The 26,069-nt window shown below is 39.1% G+C and overlaps 1 protein-coding gene across 4 annotated transcripts in view; it reads left to right on the plus strand.

The window, feature by feature from the left end:
- The first annotated feature begins 2,994 nt into the window (after positions 1-2,994).
- Positions 2,995-26,069, plus strand: part of UNC93A (unc-93 homolog A) — a 36,154-nt gene continuing 13,079 nt past the window's right edge. Inside the window, exons 1-9 of one of the 4 annotated variants that reach the window (XM_087969024.1) lie at positions 2,995-3,573; positions 5,308-5,403; positions 9,260-9,393; positions 13,056-13,237; positions 16,326-16,555; positions 18,659-18,787; positions 22,193-22,404; positions 23,821-23,956; positions 25,545-25,676. In XM_087969024.1, the coding sequence (XP_087825150.1) occupies positions 9,307-9,393; positions 13,056-13,237; positions 16,326-16,555; positions 18,659-18,787; positions 22,193-22,404; positions 23,821-23,956; positions 25,545-25,676 (1,108 nt within the window). In that variant the 5' untranslated portion in view covers positions 2,995-3,573; positions 5,308-5,403; positions 9,260-9,306. Of the gene's footprint in view, positions 3,574-5,307; positions 5,404-8,883; positions 8,951-8,985; positions 9,152-9,259; positions 9,394-13,055; positions 13,238-16,325; positions 16,556-18,658; positions 18,788-22,192; positions 22,405-23,820; positions 23,957-25,544; positions 25,677-26,069 lie in introns of those variants that run through there. The other 3 variants (XM_087969041.1, XM_087969033.1, XM_087969017.1) reach the window with 3 other exon arrangements.

The raw sequence follows: 26,069 nt of genomic DNA on the forward strand, positions 1-26,069 counted from the left end.
AGTACTGATGCAATGAATTCTTTTGCTAATTCTCAATTTATAGATATGAAGGATGCTGTGACATCAAATGAAATTATAATTTCATCTTCCTCTATTTTTAGGGCTTTGATTTTGTGGAATCACTGTGGTGGGGTGTTGATCAAATATTTACTCTCCTTTACGAGTTGTCCAAGCTTTGTGTGTGTGTGTGAGTTCTTTGACTATATTGTAAATTAGGGTCTCTCAGAATGGTACAATTGGACAAAGAGGTATGTTGGACTTGTGTGTTTCTGGGTATCCATAGAAATGTTAGAGAATGGATCCACTGCTTTTCATTTGCCAGAGTTGTTCTCTTGTAATTTGACCGTTCTTGGGTAGACTCTTAAGGGACGTTTTGATCTGGTTGTCCAGTTTCTGTATTTATTATGGAGCCGCTTATAACTTTGTATCAGATTCATGTTAATAATGAGATGTTAAACACATTGAATATGAGATATTTCATGGAATATCTGTTGAAAGGAGAGGATGGATGTCTCCTCAATTCTCAGACATCACCGGAGCCCTTTGCTGATAGTGGCAGCAATAGTTTCCATATAGTTCTCTCCAGTTCTTTCCATATCGTTTCCAGCTCTCCCATCAGAAAGGATTAGTTACAGATTCTTGTTCTCATCCTCGACCTTCAAACATAATTGAGCTCCAAAATTATGTTACTAAGCAAGGCACTTGTTAAGTGGATTTTGTCCATTCTATGACTTTTCTTGCTACCGTTGTTAAGCAAATTGCTATGGTGAATCATGCAATCATCAAACAAACCTGGCTTCACCCATTGACTTTCTTGGTCAGAAACCTACTGGGAAGGTTAAACTGGTAATCACATGATCTCAGGACAGTGCAACTGTCATAAATGCAAGTCAGTTGCCAGGCGCCTGAATTTTGACCATGTGATTGTAAAGATGCTGCAGTGATCTTTAAGTATGAAAACTGCTGATAAGTCAATTTTTCAGTAATGTTGTAACTTCAAATGGTCACTAAACAAATTATTGTAAGTCAAGGACTACCTTAGTTCTGTTCAGAGATTAAGATAATTTAAATACTGTATATATTTGGCTAATGATGACTGTAAAGATTCTACTGCAAGTGAATACTGTCTCTCATGAAAAGAGCTACATTTTAAAAAGATTACATTTTATCAGAGTTTGTTTGTTAATTACTAAATTTCAAATGCCTCTGGTTGGCCTATCTTGTCATCTGTTTATAGGGATAGATGAACTGCTTTGTGCTAAATTTCTATTCTTTCTTGTCCACACACACTCCAACACAAGTTGTTGTTTGTTTGTTTTTTAAAAAGAGCCATTAATGCCCTTCTGGATTTAATGTTTATAGGCGTTAATATGGCTGCATGCATTCTGTTTAAGAAAAATGCTGTATTTATTTATTTTTAAATTGCTCTCAATGGCAGCCATTTTAAGACATGGCATAATTAACTGCACCTTTAAAGTACAATTTCTGCATTGATTTTTTTTCCCCCAGTAAGTTGGGGGGGGGGAGAGGATTGTTTAGGAAAAGGCATTTCTATTATTAACATCTTTATTACCTAGGACAAGCTAGGCAATGTAGATATAGTCAGCGGTGGGATTCCACCGGTATAACAACTGGTTCGGTGATCGACGCACTCTCCTCCGGTGCACTCCACATTTTAAAAAGCTCTAATATTTACCTTCTACTGCTGTCCCTGTGAATAAGACAGCTGAGGTGCAGCAAACTGCTCTGTCACGTGAATCAGCTGTGCTCTAACAAAAGGAAATAAAGCACAGGAAAAAGCAGGGGCAGGCGGGTGGCCCACATGCTCATCGCAGCAAACCAGTTCACTTCCAGCTGATCTTTGGAGCAAGGGGTTCGCCTCAACCGCTCCAAACCGATAGAATCCCATCCCTGGATACGGTACCTCTTTTTTAAGGCAGCAAAACCTTTTAGCAACGCTATGTTCAACAACTTGTGTAAATGAACAATATTGTGAACCTAGTGAAAATTTCAGGAAAGATGCTGGTCGGGAGAGTGATCACTAGTCTCCTTCTTCTTGTGTAGGGCAGCCCTTGAACCCTGCCCTTTCTAACCTTCCTATCTAGGCAGAGCCTAGCTTCTCGGCTTCTGATCACCTCATGCTAGCAGCATACACTGAAGAAAAACACCTGCAAGTGTGCAGTCTTAAAGTTGGGGCCTTCCCTTTCCCCACCTCTTAATGAAATGCTAAATTAATCAAGATTAGGATTCTAGGGTAGAATCCTTTTCTACATATACAAGAACATGTATACAAGAAGAGGGCTCCTGCTTCACTGAAACTATTCATACATTGTGGTAAGTCATGGCTTGATTTAATCCTAGCTTCTTGAGTAAATCACTTGGTTAGGCTTACCCATTGTACAAATCACGGCTTCTTACCCATGAGCTGCAATTGAAGAGCCCTATCGTATGTTAAACAATACATGTTTTACATTCCTTGTGGCTGGGTTCACTCAGCACACTAGCCCCAAATCAATCATATGATTTTTAGGAATGCCATATGAATGTGGCATTCATTTACACATGTGGCTTCGTTTGCACATATTGTCATGCCCTAAATTATGGTTAACAAACCAAAGTTGTAAGACTCACAAAAATAAAATAAGTACAAAGTCATAGCAAGGATGGATTGGGGAGCGGGTGGCAAAACCTCTACAGCCATTTGTGGGGTAATTGACACAATGTGTCTTGCAGGGGTGTTTTTTGCTCAAACCTGCTGAGTCACTTGGGGTGAAGAAGCAAGTAACTTTGCTGATGCATTCCCTTCTTCCTGGAACCAGGTAATTTGGGAGGTCACTTCTGTGAGCCTGGATTGACAAATCTTTATATGAAATTAAGATGAGGATGGTGAAAGAAATAGGTGGCATTGCAACACATTTTCTATTCTTGCTTAAAGGCGTGTTTCAGAAACAGTGAGCATGTGTTCCGTCAAGAGAGACCAACGCTACTATAAAGGTCTCTGTTTTGATTGGGAAACTGGGGTTCAAATAGAATAAGGAGACAGACTTAAATAGCATAGGACTACCAGCCTCGGAAGAGGTTTCCTTGAAATAGCAGCTCAGATATCCAACACCGCTCTTGGACAATTACCATCAGTCCTGCAGTGGGTGGGATGGAATGTGATATCAAAAGTAACCTGACTGAACAAGTTAGAAGACAAGACTGCCTAGGTGCAGCGTCAGTGAGAAACAAGTGGAGGAAGGTTCAGCAACAGAAGTAGTTTTAGCAGTGTGTGTCTCCGTTGACTTCCTTTTAATGTAATTGGTCAGAGCTCTAGGAATGCCCGTGGGAGTTTCCTTCTGCCATCAAAATCATCTTGCGCTTGCTCCAATGTTTTCTCCTTCATTGATTCTCTTGGAAATAAACAAGGCAGAAAAAGCAGGGAATGGAAGCCTCCTATTAACACCCACAGGTTCAGTAGGAGAGCTTTAAAATGATGGTGCAATGGTTAGAATGCAGTATTGCAGGCTAATTCTGCCAACTGCTAGCAGTTCAATCTTGACGGGATCAAGATCAGCCTTCCATCCATCTGAGGTCAGTAAAATGAATAGTCAGATTGTTGGGGGCAATATGCTGACTCTGTAAACCACTTAGAGAGGGCTGTAAAGCACTGTGAAGCAGTATTTAAGTCTAAATGCTATTGCTATTAAAATTTAAAAACTCATCAAGAAGCACTTAAAACTTCCCCTCACCACTCCCCACCAAAATATTTTGAAGTCCATTGGATTGGTGACAAATAAATTAACAATAATAACAATATACCTGTAGTTTTTGCTGCAAAATATATTTCTTTTGCAATGTTTGTATATTATTCTGCATTCAGAACCTGGCACCTTCTGGGCATTTTTAATCTGGCCAAGAAGAATACCATTCAGTGTAAGAAGTTGTTGTTATTCTTTATGGACTAAAAATGAGAGACCAGATGGGGAGAGAAAAGTGCTTTTAATTAGTGATTATGGTGAATGTTATATCACATGCTGGCATCCTTACATGTAAACATGTGGTGTATCGTTGCCCTATGAATGATATTTCCATTTAAAAGGAATGAGAAAGAGAGAGAAAAATAGATCACATATATGTGTTCAAAGATATAAACTGCATAATATTCCCTCTCTCTCTCTCTCTCTCTCTCTCTCTCTCTCTCTCTCTCTCTCTCTCTCACACACACACACACACACATACACACACATCAATCTGTCTAGCTATCTATTAATACAATTTGATATATCTGTACTTCAGTGGATCCTGCCCTGATTAGGTATCATCAAACTAAAATGCTTCAGGAGGTCTGCTAGGACTAAAGAATCAACATCTGAAATGGAGAATAAAGCTGCGGGTACTCAAGTCTTTTTTGGAGATGATGAAACTAAACTGGAAAATTTTTCAAGGTACTATAAGAGCATAACCAGATAGCTGATTATCTGAACCAGGTTTCTTTTAAGCCTTATCTCCAGAGCTGTTTGGCATAGACTGACATTTTAAGGCTGCTTCTGGTCAGTTTCATAGCTATCATGGTGGTCTTATCAACGAGTCTGAGATAACAACATTTTGGGAGTCCAGAGGCGCTGGCCAAAGTTGTGGCTGTCCATTTGTTAGACACCTACTCAAACACACTTTTGAAAAGTTAGTAAATATGAAAGATATTACTCATAATGTACATTAAATACCATTGACAGTGGTATATGTACTGATTTAATAATAAGAAGAAAAATGTTAAGAGTGCAATAATTTGAATTACTTTTTGATGCAGATTTGAAATAATTGTGACTATTTTAAGAAAATAGCATGCATCTTTTTTGTTGTATTGTTGTACAGTATACACTCACATGTAAGCCCATTCTCAGATAAGCTGACTCTCAAATTTATATCCAAAATACCATGAAAAATGTGCCACCTACAAATAAGCTGACCTCTGAAATTTCATATGTTTAAGTTTTCACAATTGGCATATCCACAGGTGGCACATTTCCCATGGTATTTTGGAAATGAATTCAAGGTCAGTTTATCAGTGTATGGGTTTATTCACAAGTATATTTAGGATATACAGGTACTTTTTAAAGGCTGAGGGGAAAAAATCTACTATACATACTCATGGATAAGCCTATTTGGAGATAAACCAAACTCAATTTAAATTCTCAGATTATCCACAAGTACATATAGTATAAAACAGGCATTATCAGTCACCCATATGAGAGATTATTAATGGGAGATTAATGAGAGTATTATTTTAATTAATTATTGATTAATAGTAATCTATTAATACTTTAGATTACTAATAGAAGACCTGCTTTTCCAGGAAGGTGTCTCCTACATTCAGTCAATCAAATCTAGCAGGAAATGAGAAAGATACTCTCTTTTGAACAGGTGAGCTAATTCATGGGCCAGATAAATCAAGATATGACTGGATAGGTGGCAACTTTCAGTTTCAGTTTGACAACCAGAGGACTGAGCTGACTGAATCTGCAAAAATGGCAAATAAAATTTGCTGTCGGTCTCCCAGACCATAATCTGACACTAGCTATTGAACGATATCATAGTTCCCTATTTTTGCATGGTACAAATGCTACAGGTATATGGCGACAAGCCTGCTGAAGGTTGCGCGAATAAGACATGTAAAGGACAGGTTGCATGAGTCAATGTTTTGATCTCTTTCTGAGCTCTGGAATCATCTTCCCACTTTCCTCTGTGGAAAAGTCCTCACATCTGTTTGCTTTGCCAAGGCATGCAATTATCTAAATAGAGCTGGTACAAATCATTGTAGCCCAGCTCTGGATAAATTGATCCATATTAAATATTGGTTTGTAGTTAGCTGTTTGATAGGATGAAAGTGGAGAGAGGGAGGGAGGGGAGGAGAAGGGAGGAAGAGAGAGAGAGGCGTTGCAGCAGATCAGCTACCCAAGCAACAAACTTAACATTGGAGGTAAGAAGACTAAGATGGTTTTGATCCCAGTTTCAATTTCTCCTTTTTCCACATGAGCTCCAGGGACATAAGTTGTCCTGGAATGCCAGTCTTTTCTCAATGTAGTGGAGAAACTTGGAAAAGATCCCCTGTCTTATCAAATGGGCCTCTGCTTTGGATCAAAAATAATGCTCCCTGCAGGGCTTGCTTTGGATGGCTCCCAAATGCTTCTGACTTAGATCTTTTGGGGAAATGTCACAAGGGGTCAAAGGGACAAGAAATGATCCTTCTATGAAGAAAATGAAAATGATCAGATCCGGAAGGATGGAACTGAGAGCTTTTCTACCGAGGGATTCCGTCCAGGTTGACTTCCACTCCAAATGCGACATCTGATGTTATTCAATGCCTTTATTTATTTATTTATTTTTAAATCTAGCATCTGAACTGAGCTTTCAGTTTCCTTTTCTGTGGAGTGGTGCAGAAGCATGAATGTGCAGGCACAAAAGAAAATGTTCATACTTTTCAATGTGAACTGAGATACTAAGCCTGCAGTTCATATGAAAATCATGATGAGGGGAAAGTAGGAAGCAAGTGCGGTGGTGTGAAGACCTTCCAGAGGAGAAAAAGCGAGCAGCAGATGGTTTTTCCTTCAAAAGCCCTCATTCACCTCCTGACATCACAGAGTCAGATACAAATCTTTGCGTTGGTACACCGCTCTGATTTACAGGCGATTCTCAACTTACAACTGAGCCCAACATTTCTGTTAATAAGCAAAGCGGCCCTTAAACAAGTCATGCCCCATTTTTATGAACTCTTTTCTGCCACAGTTGTTCAGCAAATCACTGCAGTTGTTAAGTGAATCATTCAGCTGTTAAGCAAGTCTGCCTTCTCCCATTGACTCAGTTTGTCAGAAGCTGGCTGGGAAGATAGCAAATGGCAATCACGTGACCCTGGGCAGGGCAACCTTCCTAAATATATGCCAGTTTCCAAGCGCCCAGATTTGATCACATGACCACAGGGGTGCTGCAATGGTGGGAGAACCAGTCTTGCGTCACATTTTTCAGTGCTGTTGTAACTTTGAACGGTCACTAAATGAATGGCTATAAGTTGAGGATTACCTGTATTTAATTATTTATTATTTGTTTAGTATATCCGCCCATCTCAAAGTAAAGTGACTCTGGGTGATCCCTCTATTCATGGACCCATTTTATAACTCCTTACTTTGTAAAATATCCGTAAAATTCTGGTCTCTTTTATGTACAGCTGTTACTATCAAATCAGTATGATATAGTTTCCTTGAATGTGGCTAAATTCTGCTATTCTGTCTGTAAAATCAGTTTGACAGCCCATGGTTGATGATATCACCATTTGTTGTAATATAACATTATGTCCTATTTTGTTTTAATTTATTTTAATGTTTTTAAAATAAATGTTTAACTCTGGTCTATCACCATAATAAAAGATTGATTGATTCTGGGTAGTTTACAATAAAAACTATCACAAAAAGCCTTAATGGTAAAGACTACAATTAAAATACATTGTTAACAACATAATATTCAGCAAATAATATATTCAGCATTGTATAATATTACTAATCAATGATATGCTTATATACACAATACAATATTTTGCAAATGCTGCTAACATATCAGACTGAGTTAATACATCACATTAAATTGATTATTTAGGGGTGTTTTTTTTTGCTTGGTACAGATGAATGCATGATTGTAAACCATGATGGCTTAGCATGCTATGCAAACTCAAGCAATCTGCTGAGTGCAGTGTAGGATATTGAAAAAAAGTTTCACAAACTTTCCTATTTATAAGGCAATTAAGATAATTGAAAGCCATGCTTTAGGATAGCTGATAATATACTCCAAATATTGAACTGTTGTGCTGGTTAAAGTTGTATGGCTATCTAAACAGAAATGCAAAGAGGGCCATTAGTAAACAAACTGAAATAAGTTTAGAGAAAAGGAAAATTGAATTTCAAGGGAAAATGGAGTTCTTTCTCTTTCTTTCTTTTTAAAGCTACATAAAGGTGTTCCTTGGTTTGCTAGAAGTGCCCATTCTATAGCAAATTATTGTGACAGGCCTGCATTGCTGTAGTGAGGAAAGTATTCAAGGGGGCATTCTTGAAATTCCCTGCATATAGAAGAGCTGAGACAGAAATGCAAAGACTGTCTGGGATCTTTTGGAGTCAGTTTAATCTTAGGTGCCCTGACAGAAAAAAGTAGAAGGGTGTCAAGGCTGACATACTACAGGCCTTTGAGGTATACTCAGAGCTTGGTACAAATTTTAAAAAAAAAAATCAGCCTTGACAAATACTTACAGTAAAGAGGCAGCACATTCCTTTGGAAAGATTCACTCACAATAAGTTTGAAAATTCAGCCCCTGCAGAGGAAAATAGGCTAGTTGTGTTCTGGATCCACTGACACCTGAGGCTTTATGGGACATGCTGAGGCAAAAAATAATGATGATGATGATGATTCTAACCAAATTTATGTACACCATTGTTTGCAAACCATGATTTATAAATTATCTTCTTGTATTTAGTCATAGCTTGTGGCTATACAGAAACTATTCCTAGAGACAGAAAGATCTCTGTCTTTAGTTTTTCATATTTGCGTAGATTTTTCTTATAGTTTGGCATGATTTTATTGTTTGTTTATTTATGTGTTCTTGGTGCTGTTTTGTATCTATACTCTTAGCTCCTTGGTTTCTTCGTTTCTACTCTACAGTATATCTGTTGATCTCTCAGTTTCTCGTTCTATATAGATCGGTTTAATTTGACTTGTTGCACATACATTCTCTTTTTTAAGTATTTGCAGCACATGTGTGTCACAGAGATATCTAATATCTTGGAGTCCAATTACCTGTATCTTGGCTGGGTGTGATGGGAATTGCACTCCAACATAACTGGAAGAACGTAGTTTGAGGAACAGTATTTTGGGGAACAGTAAGTGCTATAGCTTTCAAGTGACCTTTCCAATGGAATTGTAAGCTAAAACGGTATCTCACCCACCTGTTTCTTAAAATATATTTCTCCTTCAGTATGAGTGGGCCAGGAAGGGAGATCTGTTTCAAAAAGGCAATCTGGAAAGTTGCCTTGTGGCTAGAAATGATTTACAAAATTGAGTGTAAGGGAAGACATCATACAAATGTTGTACGCCTTTTGTGAATATCAATCAATACTTCAAATCAAGTTAATTGGTACCATTTCTTACCATTGCTACCAGACCTATATCATTTTCAGTGCTGAAGAAAGCAATGCTTGTGGGCAGGTATTCATGTAGCTAACATGACTCCTTTATGTTAAAGGTGAAGGAAAGACAGGTTTCTTCACTGGGAACATCTATAACTCAGCTATGGACTCTTATCTGAAAAACATTCTTGTGATTTCATTTGGATTCACATTTCTCTTTACTGCTTATGGAGGACTCCAAAACCTTCAGGTAGGTGAACTTTATTTGGATCTGTGAGATCCTGTTGTGCACTATCCATTCCAGTATATGCAGGGAATGAGTTGTACTTTCTCCCTCCCTCCCTCCCTCCTCCCTCCCTCATTAAAGCTTATGGGACCTAAAATGTTTAGGAAGTTAACCATTAGATTTATTGGTGGAGTGGATTTTAGATATCGCCATGTGGCACAGTGGTTGTGGGCTGATGTTTTGCCAGTTGTGTACCTTATATAGAACAGATATAAATTCATTTCCTTTTCACATTTCTCTGCTTTCATTCTTTCCTGATCATGTACGTTTATAGATAGATAGATAGATAGATAGATAGATAGATAGATAGATAGATAGATAGATAGATAGATAGATAGATAGAGATAGATAGATAGATAGATAGATAGATAGATAGATATAGATATAGATATAGATATAGATATAGATATAGATATAGATATATAGATATAGATATACAGGCATGTGCATATGCATTATATATATTCATATAACACTTATATTAAATATTTATTTCATAATGTATTTAAAACACTATGGTGATGCTTTATTTATTTTATTATATCTTTAAATTGCTATTAAAACTATTCTCTGTAATTTTAATGTTCTTTATGCTGCCTTAGAAAAACTTGATTTTCAAAACAAAATGACATTGTTTTCAAACAGATGAAGTGAGATTGCATAATGGAAGAAAATTTTAACCCCCAAATTGAAATAAATCATAAGTACTTCAAGATAAGGGCAGAGATCCTGGCGATGTGACCAAATATTTTTTGTTGTATGAGAGTAGAAAATCCTCAGCATCTCTCTCCTTTCAATATTCATTCCCAACAACCTGCTGTCCTTCCATGTATACATGAACTGTCAATAATCCCGGGCAGACCAGACAGGAAACACGATCAGATGTGCTAATACTTCCTTAGTGTAAGATTACTTTCAAAGATTCAAATCCTTGCAATTCAGAAAATACAAAACTTCCACCATCTCCTTTACAGCCTCTGAAAGACTGTAAAGACAACAAAGTCATTTTCTCTGTCCATTATGCAGCTGTGGGCCATGCACCCGCTTCTGTTGTTCCCTCCGCAAAATGTACCACCTAACTTTCTCAGGCTGGAGTAGCTTTGGATAATCATAGCCCCATTGGTGGTATTCAGCCTGATTGCACCGGTTCAGGCGAACTGGTAGCAAGGATTTGGCGTGGGTCACCAAACCGGTAGTAAGTTGTGGTTGGCCACACCCCCAACCCAGTTGCCCGATCACTGCTGGCTTGCTTTCCCCACCCACCCGATGCTTGCTCACCCCACCCACCTGACACTCGCCCCTTAAGGTATTTCTTTTTTTTCCTCTCTCAACAATCAGCTGTTCATAAGATCAGCTGTGCTGGGATTCCTGTAGCTTGTCTTACTGGATTCCCTGAGGCCCAGAAAGGCCAAAAACAGAGGAAGGGGCACAGCCTCCCCTCTCCACTTTTTGCCTTCCTGAGCCCCAGGGGAGCCTTCTGGCAGCAAAAACACCCCCCAGGAGGCTCCCCTGTGACCCAGAAGGCCCCAAAAAGGAGTAAGAGGGGTGCTGTGCGCCCTCTCCGGGCTCCATTTTTTTCTACCTGAGCCCCAGGAGAGCTTCCTGGGAGCAAAAATGCCCCCCAGGCGGCTTGCCTGAGGCCCAGAAGGCCCAAAAACTGGGTGGGAGGTGGCTGCAAAAAAGCCCCCAAAAAGCCACGCTCACTCAGTCACATGGCCACACCCACCTAGCCATGCCCACCAAGCCACGCCTACAGAACCAGTAGTAAAAAGTTTTGAATCCCACCACTTATTAGCCCTTTAATTGGTCAATGGTGGCAATTGATGGCAGTTGATGGCTTGGTCAATCTTGGTTCCTTTCTAAAGCAAGATACACACTGTATTTTCATTGGTCTATGCAATAAAGACTGATAAATCTGGGTGCCCCAAGATAGGAGCTTAATTTGTGGGTTCCCCACCCATGGAGGGGGAGGGTTGATGATATCATCACCCAAATGCTGTGATTTCAGATAATACAGAAAATCAGAGTTGGAAGGGACCTTGTAGGTCATCTAGTCCAATCCCCCACCCAAGCAGGGGACCCTACACCATTTCTGACAAATGGCAGTCCAATCTCTTCTTGAAAGTCTCAACTGCTGTCGCTCCCACAACTTCTGAGGGCAAGCTGTTCCATTGGTTGATTGTTCTCCCTGTCAGAAAGTTTCTCCTTGTTTCCAGGTTAAATCTCTCCTTGTTCAGTTTCCATCCATTATTCCTTGTCTGGCCTACAGGTGCTTTAGAAAATAGCTTGACCCCTTCCTCCCTGTGGCAGCCCCTCAAATATTGGAAGACTGCTATCATGTCTCCCTGCTGCACACTGCTGGCTCATATTTAGCTGGTTGTCCACTAAGACTCCAAGATCCCTCTCACAGTTACTGCTGTTTAGCCTGGTTTCACCCAGTCTATATGTATACTTTAGATTTTTTTTTGCCTAAGTGTAGGATTTTACTTTTCTCCATATTGAATTTCATTTTATTAGATATGGCCCAGTGTTCTAGTCTGTCAAGATCTATCTGGATCTTGAGCTTATCTTCTTGGGTATTAGCTATTCCTGCCAGCTTAGTATCATCTGCAAATTTGGTAAGTTCCCCTTCTATTACCTCATCTAAGTCATTAATGAAGATATTGAAGAGTACTGGGCCTAAGACGGAACCTTGTGGAACCCCACTGCTTACTTCCCTCCATGTAGACTTAGACCCATTAAGGACTACTTGTTGAGTATGGTTTACCAGCCAGTTGCGAATCCATCTAGTGGTGGTGCTATTTATTCCATTTTTTTCTAGCTTACTAAGAGGTAGGTTGTGGTCTACTTTATCGAATGCCTTACTGTAATCTAAATATATTATGTCCACAGTATTTTGCTGGTCTACTAATTTAGTCACTGTGTTGAAGAATGAAATAAGATTGGTTTGGCATGATGTTTTTAACAAACCCGTGCTGACTGCTAGTTATTACTTTACTTGTTTCTAGATGTTGGCAGATCTGTTTTTTAATTATCTTTTCCAGTATCTTCCTGATGTTAGACTGATTGGTCTATAGTTTCCTGGGTCTGTTTTTCTTTTTTTCTTTTTTGAAGATGGGAACCACATCAGCTCTTTTCCAGTCCTCTGGTAGTTCCCCGGTGCTCCAGGATTTTTGAAAGATATGGTGCAGTGGTTCTGAGATGACCTCTGCCAGCTCCTTTAAAACTCTGGGATGTAATCCATCAGGCCCCGTTTTCATCAAGATCAGACAGGTGTTCTCTTAACTATTTTTTTGTTTATTTTAACTTTTATTTCTGGTCTGTCTTTTACAGTTATGTTTTTGGTGGGTTGAGCTATAGTTTCTTTGCATGAAGACAGATGCAAAGAATGAGTTAAGCAGTTCTGCTTTCTCTTTGTTGCCTGTTATTTCTTCAGAGGTCAGGACACAATAAGTACAAGCAGCATTTTGTGATGACAGTGCATTTGTCCTGTGTTTGATATCATAGTTTCATTGGCAAATTTCTCTGGCTTAACTGTCTCTTCCTCTTTTTCTATTAATCATTGTCCACCATATATTATTGTATTTGCTATAAATATGTGCCTCTGTTGCATTTTGTCTGTACAGAGCAGCCTCCACTCTGAAGAAGGCCTGGGAGTTGCCTCCCTGAGTGTGATCTATGCTACTCTCATCCTGTCCTCCATGTTTCTCCCATCAGTCATCATTAAGAAATTTGGATGCAAGTGGACTATTGTAGGCTCTATGTGCTGCTATATTACATTCTCTTTGGGAAACTTCTATGCCAGCTGGTAATAAGAATTTCCTAATACCTATGACATTTGCAATGCATTTTGTCAGACACAAAGAATCAGGACCATTCATAAGGTTGCAGCATAAAATATTTATTCAACCCGAAGTATTTGGTTAACTAAAGTTCAACAATAAATTGGCACCAGATAAGGGTTAACAGAATTCAGGAGGGGCTGGACTTGGAATGCTTGTGAGAATGCAAGGACTCCAAACTTATGACATACTTAACTCCACCACCCCCCACCACCCCGCCTGCTCTGTTCCTACACATTTGGGGGGCAGATATAATTTCTGAAAGATCTAATTGAATCTAACTAAATTGAAAAATGCATAATAAATAGATGGTTATTTGTTCATTAGTTGGTTTGGGCTTCACTAAACATAAAACTGAACATCACTTTAGGATTTGATAGGGTACAAGTAAATGTTTTTAAAGATAGCACCAAACTGAATGTTTTCAGACTATAAACATTACTAATACTTGAGTAATCAGCAAACAACAGCTGGGAAGGGGAACGGAGGGATATCTATAGAAAAGGTGTGCAATTTTTAATGACTTGAAAATGAGAACTGAGTTTTTTATAACATGCCAAGATCTGCAAATGAACAGAGCCAAAACCCAACATTGTATGTGAGTTTTTAAAGAATGAAATTGGGGCCTTAGGCTCCCTAAGATGAAGAGAAGGTAAGAGAGAACTTTTAAATATTTGAGATCAGGCCAGACCTCAAAATGATACCAGTTTCAATCTGGATAGAGCTCATATTGGCAATGGAAATAGGGAATGAAGCACAACAGCAGTTCCTTGCTCTTGGAAAAAATAGGAGAAAAGAAAGAGATGATCAGATTTGTGGTGAATACCTTTTTTTCCTCCTATTTCTTCTGCCTCACTTAGCTTTGAGCATTTCTTCACCAACACTGAGATCATTTTCAGATGTACTTAAAATAAGACACTGGGCGAAGAAGATATCAAATAGTCTAACTAATTTTGGGTTTGAGGGAATAGCCTTTTGGGTAGGATGTATGCCATAATTTCCATCTGTAAAACTGCAGCTGTTGCTTTAAGCCATTCTATAGATGGTTAACATGGTTTTGCTGATCTCTGGTTTGTAGTTTTGTTTTTGTCTTCATCTTTTTTTTTAACCAGTCCACCTCTGATATATCAGTGAAGGGTTTCTCATCAAAACAAAACAGCCACTCACATTCAGACTTTTTCATTAGCTATTAGAACATGAACAAAAAAGCAGAATAAATAAACAGATATGCTGAAGAGTGTATAGCAACTGCTTTTGTAGCTGAGGCAACCACTTATATCTCCTTTAGCAAACAAAGCCTGAGCCAAGTGAAACCAACCAGAAGCCACCATCTAACGACTGGAGTTATAATTACATTTCAAAAGGAAAGGATAGGAAAAGAGAAGTTTAGCTAATGTTTGATCCACCTGGTATCAAAAGTACGACTTCAGCAACAGTGGTCAATGCCTGGAATGCACTACCTGACTCTGTTGTTACATTCTCTAATCCCCACTCCTTTAATCTCAATCTAACCACTATTGACTTCACCCCATTCCTAAGAAGTATGTAAGGGGCGTGCATAAGTGCACCATCGTGCCTCCCGTCCTTGTCCTATTGTCCCCATTTATTTGCACCTATTTCCTGTATTCTTACTCATGTTTATACTTATATCCATTATCTTGTAAGCAATTGACAAATCAAATCAATAAATAAAATGATGTCTCATAGAATCATAGGGCCCGTATACTATCCCAAGCAAATGGTTGTCCAATCTTTTCTTGAACACTTCCAGCAATTAAGCATCCTGGAGATTCCTTGAATCTCCATCAAGAAAGTTGGCTAGATTAGCAGTGAAAATCTGGGATGAGACACACACACACCCAATATAGTCAGAGGGCACTAGTTTGGGGAGTGCTATGTAACCCATGTACTTTAATTTCCACCAATTTCTAGTGAGTATAAATGAATCAAGAGTATCACATGATAAAAAACATGGTACCTTTACACAGCTATAAATAAGTTGTACTTCGACTCTTAAACTTTCTAAACGTTATTTCTTCTTAAATTATGAGGGCTTATTTTATGTGTTCTTAGACATAGTCCTTGACTTACAACCATTCATTTGATGATTGTTCAAAGGTATGACAGTGTTGAAAAAAGTAACTTGCAACCAGGTCTTGCATTTACTATATAATCTTCACAATGTTCCCATGGTCATGTGATCAAAATTTATGTGCTTGGCAGCTGACATGTATTAATCATAGCTGCAAGCATCCCAGAGTCATGGGATTACCATTTATGACCTTCCCAGCTGGCTTCCAACAAGGAGTCAATAGGGGAAGATGGATTTCACTTAATGACTGCCTGATCGTGGTGATTCACTTAATACCCACAGCAAAAAAAAAAAGTTTATAAAATTGGGCATGACTCACTAACAACTGCCTAGCATAGCAATGGAAGTTCTGGTTCCAGTTTGTGGAAGTTTGAGGTCATAAGTTGAGGACTATATGCATATTAATCTATCCCTAGTAGCATAACACATCTGGAATATCCTGTGTTTCATTATATTATACCGTCAGACTCAAGTAGTTGTAATGTGAACATTCCAGAATCATGGCTCACAATCTTCTCTCAGCTCATCCTATTTCAAAGGATTGTTGCCATGGGGTTAAAAAAAAAAGGAACAAGAAGAGAGACCTAGTCTATAAACTGCCTTGAACTCTCAGAAATAAGGGAGGGCATACAAAATGTGTGTATTTGTGTGCCTTCAAGTCAGTTTTTGACTGCTAGCAATTGCCTGCAGTTTCCTTGACGAAGTTTTTTGGAAGTGGTTTGCCACTGCCTCCTTTTCTCACATTGCAATCCTGTTGGTGATGGTTTAATTCTGTACTTGTATCATGACTTCTTATGCAACTCTGTAACACATGAATCATTATTTGCCTCCCTTGCATTCTGTTTTTGTTCTTGCAGAGGGAGTACAAACAATAAATTTCTCTGAAATTTAGTAGAATGATAAGTATTTTGGGATTATGCTTTGTTTCATTAAAAATAACCAAATTACATGTTTTTTGGCAGGTTCACACTCATCCCCACATCTATGATCTTAGGGCTGGGAGCAGCCCCCCTCTGGTCAGCAAAGTGCACTTATCTTACCATGGCTGGCAATTTATATGCTCAGAAAGTGGGCAAAATTGGAAAATATATAGTTACCCAGTATTTTGGACTCTTCTTTTTGATATATCGATCCTCTGGAGTCTGGGGGAATCTAATAGCATCTCTGGTCTTTGAGCAGACTCCTAATAAAGGTAATTATGTTTAAGTAGACATGTAGGACAGAAGACATATGAAGCTTATATTATTTGTAAACAATATAGTGAGGAAGGAAATGTTTTAAGGCTTTAAAAATTCTTGTCCAGTATTACAGCCCACCTTTGTTCTCTTACTCTGCCTCTTGGGCTTGCAAATTACTGATTCCAGATATAGTTCATATATTGCCCTAAATTGGAACATAATTTGCTTGATTTTGGTTTAGCATATTCGATAATCCCATGCAATTTTGCACTAGTTTTACTGATCATCTGACAAAGTACCAGGCTGACTCTAACAAGTAATGTTTCTAGCATTTACACTAAAGAATCAGTCTATGGGTTTATATTCTATGTTTTAATTGTTTTTATTTGAAGTTTGAATTAATCCTTTAATATAAGGATAATAGAAGCTAGATGGACTAGAACAGTAGTCGGTTCTTTTCAGAAATTGTTTGGGACTGAATGTTACTAATTAAAATCACTGCTAATGGGGCAATTTGACAAAGTTGTATTCATAATGGATAAAATTCCCTAATTGACCAAACATTACTATTAGGAACAAATCAGAAACTGTTAGTGGTACTCTTGAATGTTTCAAAAGATCATATTCATCTCAAAGGCACAGTTATTTTTTTCGGGGGGTGGGGGGAGAGGAATCACAAATAATTGTTCTATTTTATCATGTACATCAACCCATTAGCAAGTTCTTGATATAATTGCTTGAACTTCTGGCCACGGAAAGAAATTTAGAGAGAAGGACTTTGCAGAAAGAATGCACAAGAAAGGCTCCATAGGAATTCATTTCTTATAATAGAGTGAACAGGGGATTAGAATGGCCCCCAACCAGTGGTGGTATTCTACCAGTTTGGCTCGGTTCAGGCGAACCGGTAATAAAAAATGCTACTGTTTGGCCCGAACCGATAGTAAAAAAAAAAATTACTGGTTTGACCGAACCAGTATTTCTTTTTTTCCCCTCCCTACGATCAGCTGTCCCAAAATCCTGCTCCCTGTCTTACTGCTTCGCCCAGGAGGCTTCCCTGAGGCCCAGGAGGGCAAAAAAAACAGAGTGTGGGGGGTGCTGTGTGCCCCCCTCCGTGCTCCATTTTTTTGCCTCCTGGGAGCAAAAATGGCCTCCCACAAGGCATCCCTGAGGCCCAGGAGGCAAAAAAATGGAGTGCAGGGGGGTGCTGCAAAAAAAAGAAGCCACGTCCACCCAGTCAGAGGTGGTATACAGCAGGTTCTGACCATTTCTGGAGAATTGGTAGTGGAAATTTTGGGAAGTTCGGAGAACCGGCAAATACCACCTATGACTGGCCCCGCCCCCATCCATTCTCTGCCTCCTGAGTCCCAGTTGATCGGCTGGGTCTTCTTTTGTTGCCCTGCACAGGAAAACGGAGCTGGAAAGCAGGTTAGTGGGGTGGGGTGGGAATTGAGACTTTGCAGTATTCTTCCCCTGCCACGCCCACCAAGCCATGCCAAGCCACGCCCACAGAACCAGTAGTAAGAAAAATTGAATCCCACCACTGCACCCAGTCATATGGCCACTCCCACCTAGCCACACACACAGAACCGGTAGTAAAAATATTTGCATCCTTTGCCCCTAACCCTGTTAGCCTTTCATAAGGACTTAAAAACCTGGCTACGTTCTCATGCCTGGGATGCTCAAGGTGTCAATGCCCCAGTTTTCGGGCTGTATTACTAATAGACCAAATATCTTGCTCCTATGTATATTTAATCTGGATTTTTAAAAATGTTTTTAGTATTTTAATTGTAATATACTTTTTTGAATTGTAAGCCACCCAGAGTCTTTGACTGAGATGGGTGGCTATAGAAATCAAATGAACAAATGAATGAACGAATGAACGAACGAATGAACGAATGAATGAAAAAACTCAAGAGAATATCACAGACCCCACGGATATTCCTTGGATTAGAAATAAAAACCCCAAGGAAGTTTAAATTTATTTGAAACAAAGCTTGAAAGCTGATGACAAAAAAATCACAAGTGGATTGTATATTTGGCCTTCATTTGCATATATACCCTTCATTTTTGTCTGTATTTTGACCATTAATTTCCTTTTTATGTTTTTAATATATTAGCGAATCTCACAGAAGCAGATCTGTTGTGCTGTGGTACAGGCAGCTGCAAAGTAAACACCACAAATAGGACTGTGATGTCAAAGGGACCATCTAATACTTTGATCTATACTTTGATGGGAATCTACACAGGTAAGCCCTGTCCAGCATCTTTGCCATCTGATGAAGGAAAGTGTGCATAATTTGTATGTATAATGTGTCAGAGCACACTTTAAAGTTATATAATGCTGGACCTTACTAAAGCTAAGTTCTTGGTTTAGGTAGTGCTTTGATGGGAGATTATCTAGGACAGGGGTGTCAAACTTGATTTCATTGAGGGACACATCAGGGTTGTGTTTGACCTCGGGGTGCCAGGGTGGGCGTGGCCAACTTAATATCACTTGTATCGGGGGTGCCTGTGGTGGTCTGAGCGCTCTACTGGCGAAAACAGGTTCTTGAGCTCCATTTTGGCTGCAATGGCATCCTGTAACCCTCTGCCAGCAAAAATGGAGCTCAGGAGGGCCCTCCCAAGCTCCATATTCACTGGCAGAGGGTTGCAGGAGAACATCACAGCCGAAAATGGAGCTCGGGAGCCCTTTTTTTTTGGCAGAGGCAATCCTTCGCTGTTTCGAGGGCAGCCCCATGGGCCGGATCTAAGCACCCCGCGGGCCTTGAGTTTGACAGCCCTGATCTAGGAAATTTGCTTTTCATGCCTTGAGCTCCATCATGGCAAGATTTAAATGGATAAATTAATATATCAAATGTTGAATTCTTAATTGTGAGATGGTTCAGAGTGGCACAGAGCATAAATGTATTCTATTCTGAAAACCCTGAAAAAGAGTTCAAGGTTGACCAGTGATGAGGATCAATGGAGCTGAACTTCAATATGTGGAAAACCATTAATTGACCAAAGTTAAATGAGAAAAATTGGGAGGTTTACAATAAGATCCCCTAAGCTTTAAACAGGATTTACAAAATATTCATATATTTTATATACTAAAATTAAATATTAAAATGAAAAAAGCGACCTCTTACATATATATAGAATCCCTACATGTAAGATTTGAATAGGGTAGAGAATTCTTGGCTAGAGAATAGCCAAGATTGGGGGAAGAATCTACTCTTAAAGCATCTCTGGCATCAGATGGTTGCACAGGTGGGATTCAAAAATTTTAACAACTGGTTCTGGCTGGGTGTGGCCAACTCAATATCACTCACATCAAGGCATACATCTACTCACCTGGCCTCTCATGACTGTGGAAATGCTGCAACAGTTGTAAGTGTGAAAAATGGTCATAAGTCATTTTTTTCAGTGCCATTGTAATTTTAAATAGTCACTCCACACAAGCAAAGTACCAGCAAAGGAGGGGGAAAAAACTCCAGAGATATTCCTGAGACAGGAAGTCTAGTCCTACCAAGAATGTAATAAGGGTTAACGGAGAGGCAGTTTCTGTAAGCAACATCAGAATGTTTCCTTCCTGCCTTCCTTACAGGATTAGGCCAGTAATTTCTTCTAACAACTGGTTCTCCAAACTGCTTAGAATGTTAACAACCGGTTCTAGCGAATAGGTGAGAACTGGTAGAATCCCACCCCTGGATGGCTGTCTAGTTTCTGTTTAAATGCCTTTAGTTGAAGGAGAGTCCACCATCTCTTGAAGTGGTCCATTCCCTTATAGAAGACCTCTTATTTTTAGGGAAGGTTTTCCCCCCTAACCCAGTCAAAAACATCTCCCTTTTAATTTAAATCCATTGTTTCTTGTCTGCCCTTAAAATGTCCTACAGGAACATTGCAGAAACTATTGGGTCATGTTCTGTGGTACCTGTTTTCATAGCATACGAGGCTTTTCTGGATTTCTCCTTCATCCAGGACCAATGGGATGGCGTATAGGAAGCAATCTGAATTTAATCAGAATCTGAGAATTAAAAGCTATAGACCAGCAGTGGTGGGATTCGTGTGTTTTTTTACTACTGGTTCTGTGGGTGTGGCTTGGTGGGCATGGCAGGGAAAGGATACTGTAAAATCTCCAGTCATTTGCCAATTCTCCAAACTAGTCAAAATTTCCACTACCAGTTCTCCAGAACTGGTCAGAACCAGCTGAATACCACCTCTGGACCTGAGGTCTCCAAACTTGGCAACTTTGTGGACTTCAACTCCCAGAATTTTCCAGCCAGCTATGCTATGCTATGCTGGCTGGAGAATTCTGGGAGTTGAAGTCCACAAGCCTTAAAGTTGCCAAGTTTGGGGACCCCTGCTATAGACCAAGTCTATAAGTAAAAGCTATAGGCCAAGTCCAACCATTTATTTGAAATGGTATAGGGTCTCCTGCTCAAGCAGGGGGTTGGGCTAGATGACCTCTGAAGTCTCTTCCAACTCTATTATTTCATGTTCTAAGTCAGTAAGTGGAACAAGTTGGAAGAATGCTGGAAAACCAACAGTTCAAGAAGAATATCCATAGGGTATAGGAATGTATGATAGTTTAATTACAATATGAAGACCTCTTGTATTTTTTTAAGTCTAGGAGGATTGGCTAGCCAGCAATGGTACACAGAGTTAATCTAGAATGACATTCCTACCTTTGCTTTCCAGTGGCTCATTACAAGGGACAGCTGTGCACAGATTCCATTAGGTTTTGATAAAGCTATAATACAAACCAACTTCTCACCTGGGTGTTCATTGCAACTAAAGTAAAATATAAATGTGCATTTTCAGAAGCTTATTCAAAATGGTTGATCTTCCTGGTAAATCCTGGATAAGCTTTGTTCCTCAGCAAACAATTCGAAAACCACTAGTATATAATTATTAAATGTTAATGCTATTTCTTGGTTAGCATACAATGTGATTCAATTTAACTGTGGTTAATGCAGCATGGATTGGGGTATTTTTATTCCTATGTTGTGAGATCCACAGCCTGTGATAAGGGAGAGGCTACACCCCCAAATCACTGAGTCGAATATTTTCAAATTTCAAATATTAGGGATCAAAATGTTATGCTTTGGTAGGCCATGCTTTGACTCTGAACATTTTCCATTCAAAATATGAACAGAGAAATGGTAAATCTTACCAAATTCTGAATATTTTGTAGATCATTTCAATTCTTATATTCAATCCATTTGATTGGATTGAATTTACTTCAACTTCCACCAATATAATATAATACAAATTAACATTTGCGCTTTTAGCATAATGTCCCTTCACATGTAATTCAGAAAATACTATCATTGCAAGGAAATGGCTCAAAAAATATGCTCACCTGGAGTAGAAGCAATATCGACAGATGTGTGATGCTAATCTCAGTAAAACCTTTGATTTGACCTGGAATGGTAACAAATGTTTTATGCAACAGCAGATTGTGGGGTTGTTGTTTTTCCTGCTAGCTGTTATAACACAAACATCACGGCTGAGCAAAAAGAATTGTGAAAAAGGATGTCCCAAAAGTATTGCTCATTTAAATTAGTAGCACTTAATAAGCCAAGAAATATGACTTTATTATTAAACATCAATTTTTCCAAACACAATAATATACCCTGTTAATTCAAACACTTCCTTTCATTTCTCAGCTAGTGAGATTCTAGCTGTGTTGCTAGTGACTATATTTCTGGATCAAATCTCAACCAACCAAGCAGAGAGTGAAGAAAAGTCTGTGTCACCCTTTAGATCCAATTTTCTGGAAACATTTCAACAACTTAAAGATAAACGCCAGTGTCTCTTGATACCTTTGACTATGTATAGTGGACTTGAGCAAGGATTCTTGGCTGGTGACTATAATAAGGTGGGTTATAAAATATAGCTTTATCTACATCTATTTCAGGTGCTAAGTGAAAAAATGCAGGAGGAGCAGAATACCCAGCATAGACTCTGTCTTAAGGGATAGATAGATAGATAGATAGATAGATAGATAGATAGATAGATAGATAGATAGATAGATAGATAGATAGATAGATAGATAGATAGATAGATGGATGGATGGATGGATGGATGGATGGATGGATGGATGGATGGATGGATGGATGGATGGATGGATGGATGGATGGATAGATAGATAGATAGATAGATAGATAGATAGATAGATAGATAGATAGATAGATAGATGATAGATAGATAGATAGACAGATTCATTCATTCATTCATTCATTCATTGTTTGCCCATCTCAGCAAACAACTCTGGGCAGCTCACAATTCAAAACACATTACAATTAAAATTTGAAAAACATCATAGAACAGTAAAACCAATTAAAAATGTTAAAACAGTAAAAGATATTAAAACATTTGAGTACATACAAAAACAAGACATCTGTCCCATTAACAATATAGTGAGGAGGCAGAACCCTTGATGCATGTAGTACTCCAAGCTCAGAAGCATAGCCAGGATTTTATATTCCAGTTGCATCAGAATTAAAACTTTCAGAACTCCACGTCAGTATGTCCAAAGAATTCCATCTTTGCTAAGAATTCCAATGTGTTGAAATGACTGGTTTTATTTTTATTTTAATTTTTAATTACATTTATATGGCCACCGGTGGAATCCTGAGTACTGAACAAACATGAAAACTTAATATAAAACAACTAAAAAAACAAGTTGAGGCACCTATAAAAAAAAACTCATTGTCATCATGTTACACATACAAATGCCAGAGTTCCATTAGTATCCAGTTCCAATGCTGGTGGGGAAAGCCAAGTCTTTACAACCTTCCAGAAAGCTAAAAGGGGTGGGTCTGTCCAGGGTGAGGCTGTTCTGTAAGGCAGGCACCATGAGAGAGAAGACACACTTCCCAGAACCTACCAGATGACACCGTTTCATCAAGGAGACCCTGAACATGTTACCTCTGTTAGATTGCTGGAACAGGCAGAAGCCAAAGGGATAGGCTATCAAGCAATTACAACACACACCTGGAGGATACTACTTTGAGAATGAGTAGTTTATGTCTTTTCAACTCCAGGTCCAGTATTCACTTGTTTTTGTGTTTAAGAACAGCTGCAGTAACTGATCAAAGTTCTAGCTGTCTACCCATATTGCACAGCAGCTGCACACAGCATTTAGAGGCTGGATAGCAGACAGAGACTAGTGCCTTATTGATCATGTAGGTGTTGGATGAATATTCAACGCCAGCAAAGAAGAAAATTGAAGCTGTTGCTCTGTATAACAAAATAACCATGGGCACCTCGCCCTTTCTCCCTTCCTTTCCAGTCCTATGTGACCTGTGCTCTTGGGATAAACTTTGTTGGATATGTGATGATCTGCTTTTCAGCTACAAATTCACTTGCCTCCTTGCTGTTTGGCAAGATTTACCAATTCACTGGTAGAAAGGTTCTCTTTACATTGGGTAGGTAAAGGCTAACTGGGTGCTTGTCTGCTGGAATGGCCTGGGTGGATTTATCTTGAGCTTTGAGGAATAGGATACAAGTTGAGCAATTGTGCAAGAACATAATCTAGAGAACTTTCCATCACTAGCAAGATGACAAAGCAACAGTCCCCATAGTTATATAAATATATTTGCTGAATCGGTAACTTTATTGAAAAATTCTCCAAGGGTACCACAATTCTAATTCACTGTAATTCCAAGAGTTCTCAGAAAAACTGCTGTAGGTAAAGGAGCGGAAGGTTTTCCAACTTGGAGAAGATGTTCTGGAAATCACCTGATCTATGGGCTTCATGAAATTTTGATCCAGCTTATTAATTTCAATATATGACCTCATATCAAGTCTGGTACTCTTTTTATAACATATTTATATAGGTAGTTTGTTTTTTTTTACAAAAAAAATGGTCTTAGGCAGGGGTGTCAAACTCACATTGTCATGGCAGCATCACATGATGTATCCAGACTTTTTTTCCCCCTTCGCTAAACTGGGCGGGGACAGGGCCAGCATGTGACTCATCCAGCCTGTGGGCTGCGAGTATGACACCCCTGTTCGTAGGGCTGTGCATACTTTGAAAATGTTTTGGAACAATTGCTTTAGATCTTACACAAATGTGCCTATTTTGCTATTCATTGGAATAGCCTTGGGGAAAGGAGGCTGCTGCTTTAAAGGCATATTACAGCAGCAGCATCTTTTTAGAGGCTAACGTGGCAACTTGAGAAAAGGATGCCTGAATGAGAGAGGTCAAGTGATATATGGAGTACTTGTTCTCCACATATCATAGAACATATGATACATATCATAGAACTATAGAGAGGAAGATACCATAGAGGTGATGCAGACCAGCATCTGGCTCAGTGCAAGATTCCCAACAGCAGGGGTGTCAAACTCGTGGCGTCCCATAGTTGTTACATGACATACCGCGACTTTTTTCCCTTTTGCTAAACCGGGGGTAAGGCACATGACACATCTGGCCCACAGGCCGTGAGTTTGACACCCCTGCCTACAATATATCTAGTAGATCAGGGGTGGGCAACTATGGCCCTTTTATGAATTATGGACTTCAACTCCCAGAATTCCCGAGCAAGCCATGCTTGCTCAGGAATTCTGGGAGTTGAAGTCCATAATTCATAAAAGGGCCATAATTGCCCACCCCTGTAGTAGATGATCATCCACCTTCTGTGGAAAAGCTTTAGCAAATGAGAACCTGCCACATAATGTGGCAGCCTTTTCCACTGCCTGACACTTCATACAATCAAGAGAGTCTTCCTAATGTCTAGTTTAAGCCACCTACCTTCGTTTTAATCCACTGGTCCCAGTCCTGCCCTTTTTGGCAATAGAAAATATAGCTGCCAAGGTTGAAAAATGTGACCTTCCTTGTTTTCTTGTCTGGACCAATCCTGCTTCTTTCTTCCAGAGTTTACTGGGTGCTAGAAAGGAAGCTGTAGGTAAGATGCATTTTGGGTCCTACAAAGCCAAGCAGTTCTTAAATTCATGAAGTGTGAATTGGAATGTGCTTTACTGTTTTCTCATGATCTTTGCCTCATCCAACAGGTGCCATTCTCTATCTCAGCTGCATAATAGCGCTATTGCTCTGGAAACCTCACTCAGACCAACTTGCCCTATTTTTTATAATACCTGCCATCTGGGGTGTAGCAGATGCTATCTTGCAAACACTAACCAATGGTAAGCATTTATAGTGAGAGAAGGCCAGCAGAAAAATGAAATGGGACTGTAGGCTTTATGCAAAGGAGATTAAAAACAGCAACTATATTAGCCTTACTGGAAAGGGCCTCCTCACCATGAACTGTTGGATTGATCTATGTGATGTTCCTGGGTGGCCATTTAGGCCTGTCCTTCTGTGCATAATGATTAACACTCTATTTCTATGCAAATTTGATGATTTAAAAAAAAATCTGCAGGAACATCCACCTACATTTCTGTGTCCATAAAAATGTATACAATTTCTTGAACATACATAGTGGCATTTTCCCTTAATACGTGCCTTTTAATGCAATGCTTTTTACAGAGCATGCTTTTTTTTTCATCTTTTCCATTTCAGAAGGAAAAAAATATATT

This window comes from Notechis scutatus, chromosome 1 (genome assembly GCF_049901735.1).
Source record: "Notechis scutatus isolate UNSWTSFEM ecotype Mainland chromosome 1, rNotScu1.2, whole genome shotgun sequence".
In the NCBI taxonomy this organism is placed as follows: domain Eukaryota; kingdom Metazoa; phylum Chordata; class Lepidosauria; order Squamata; family Elapidae; genus Notechis; species Notechis scutatus.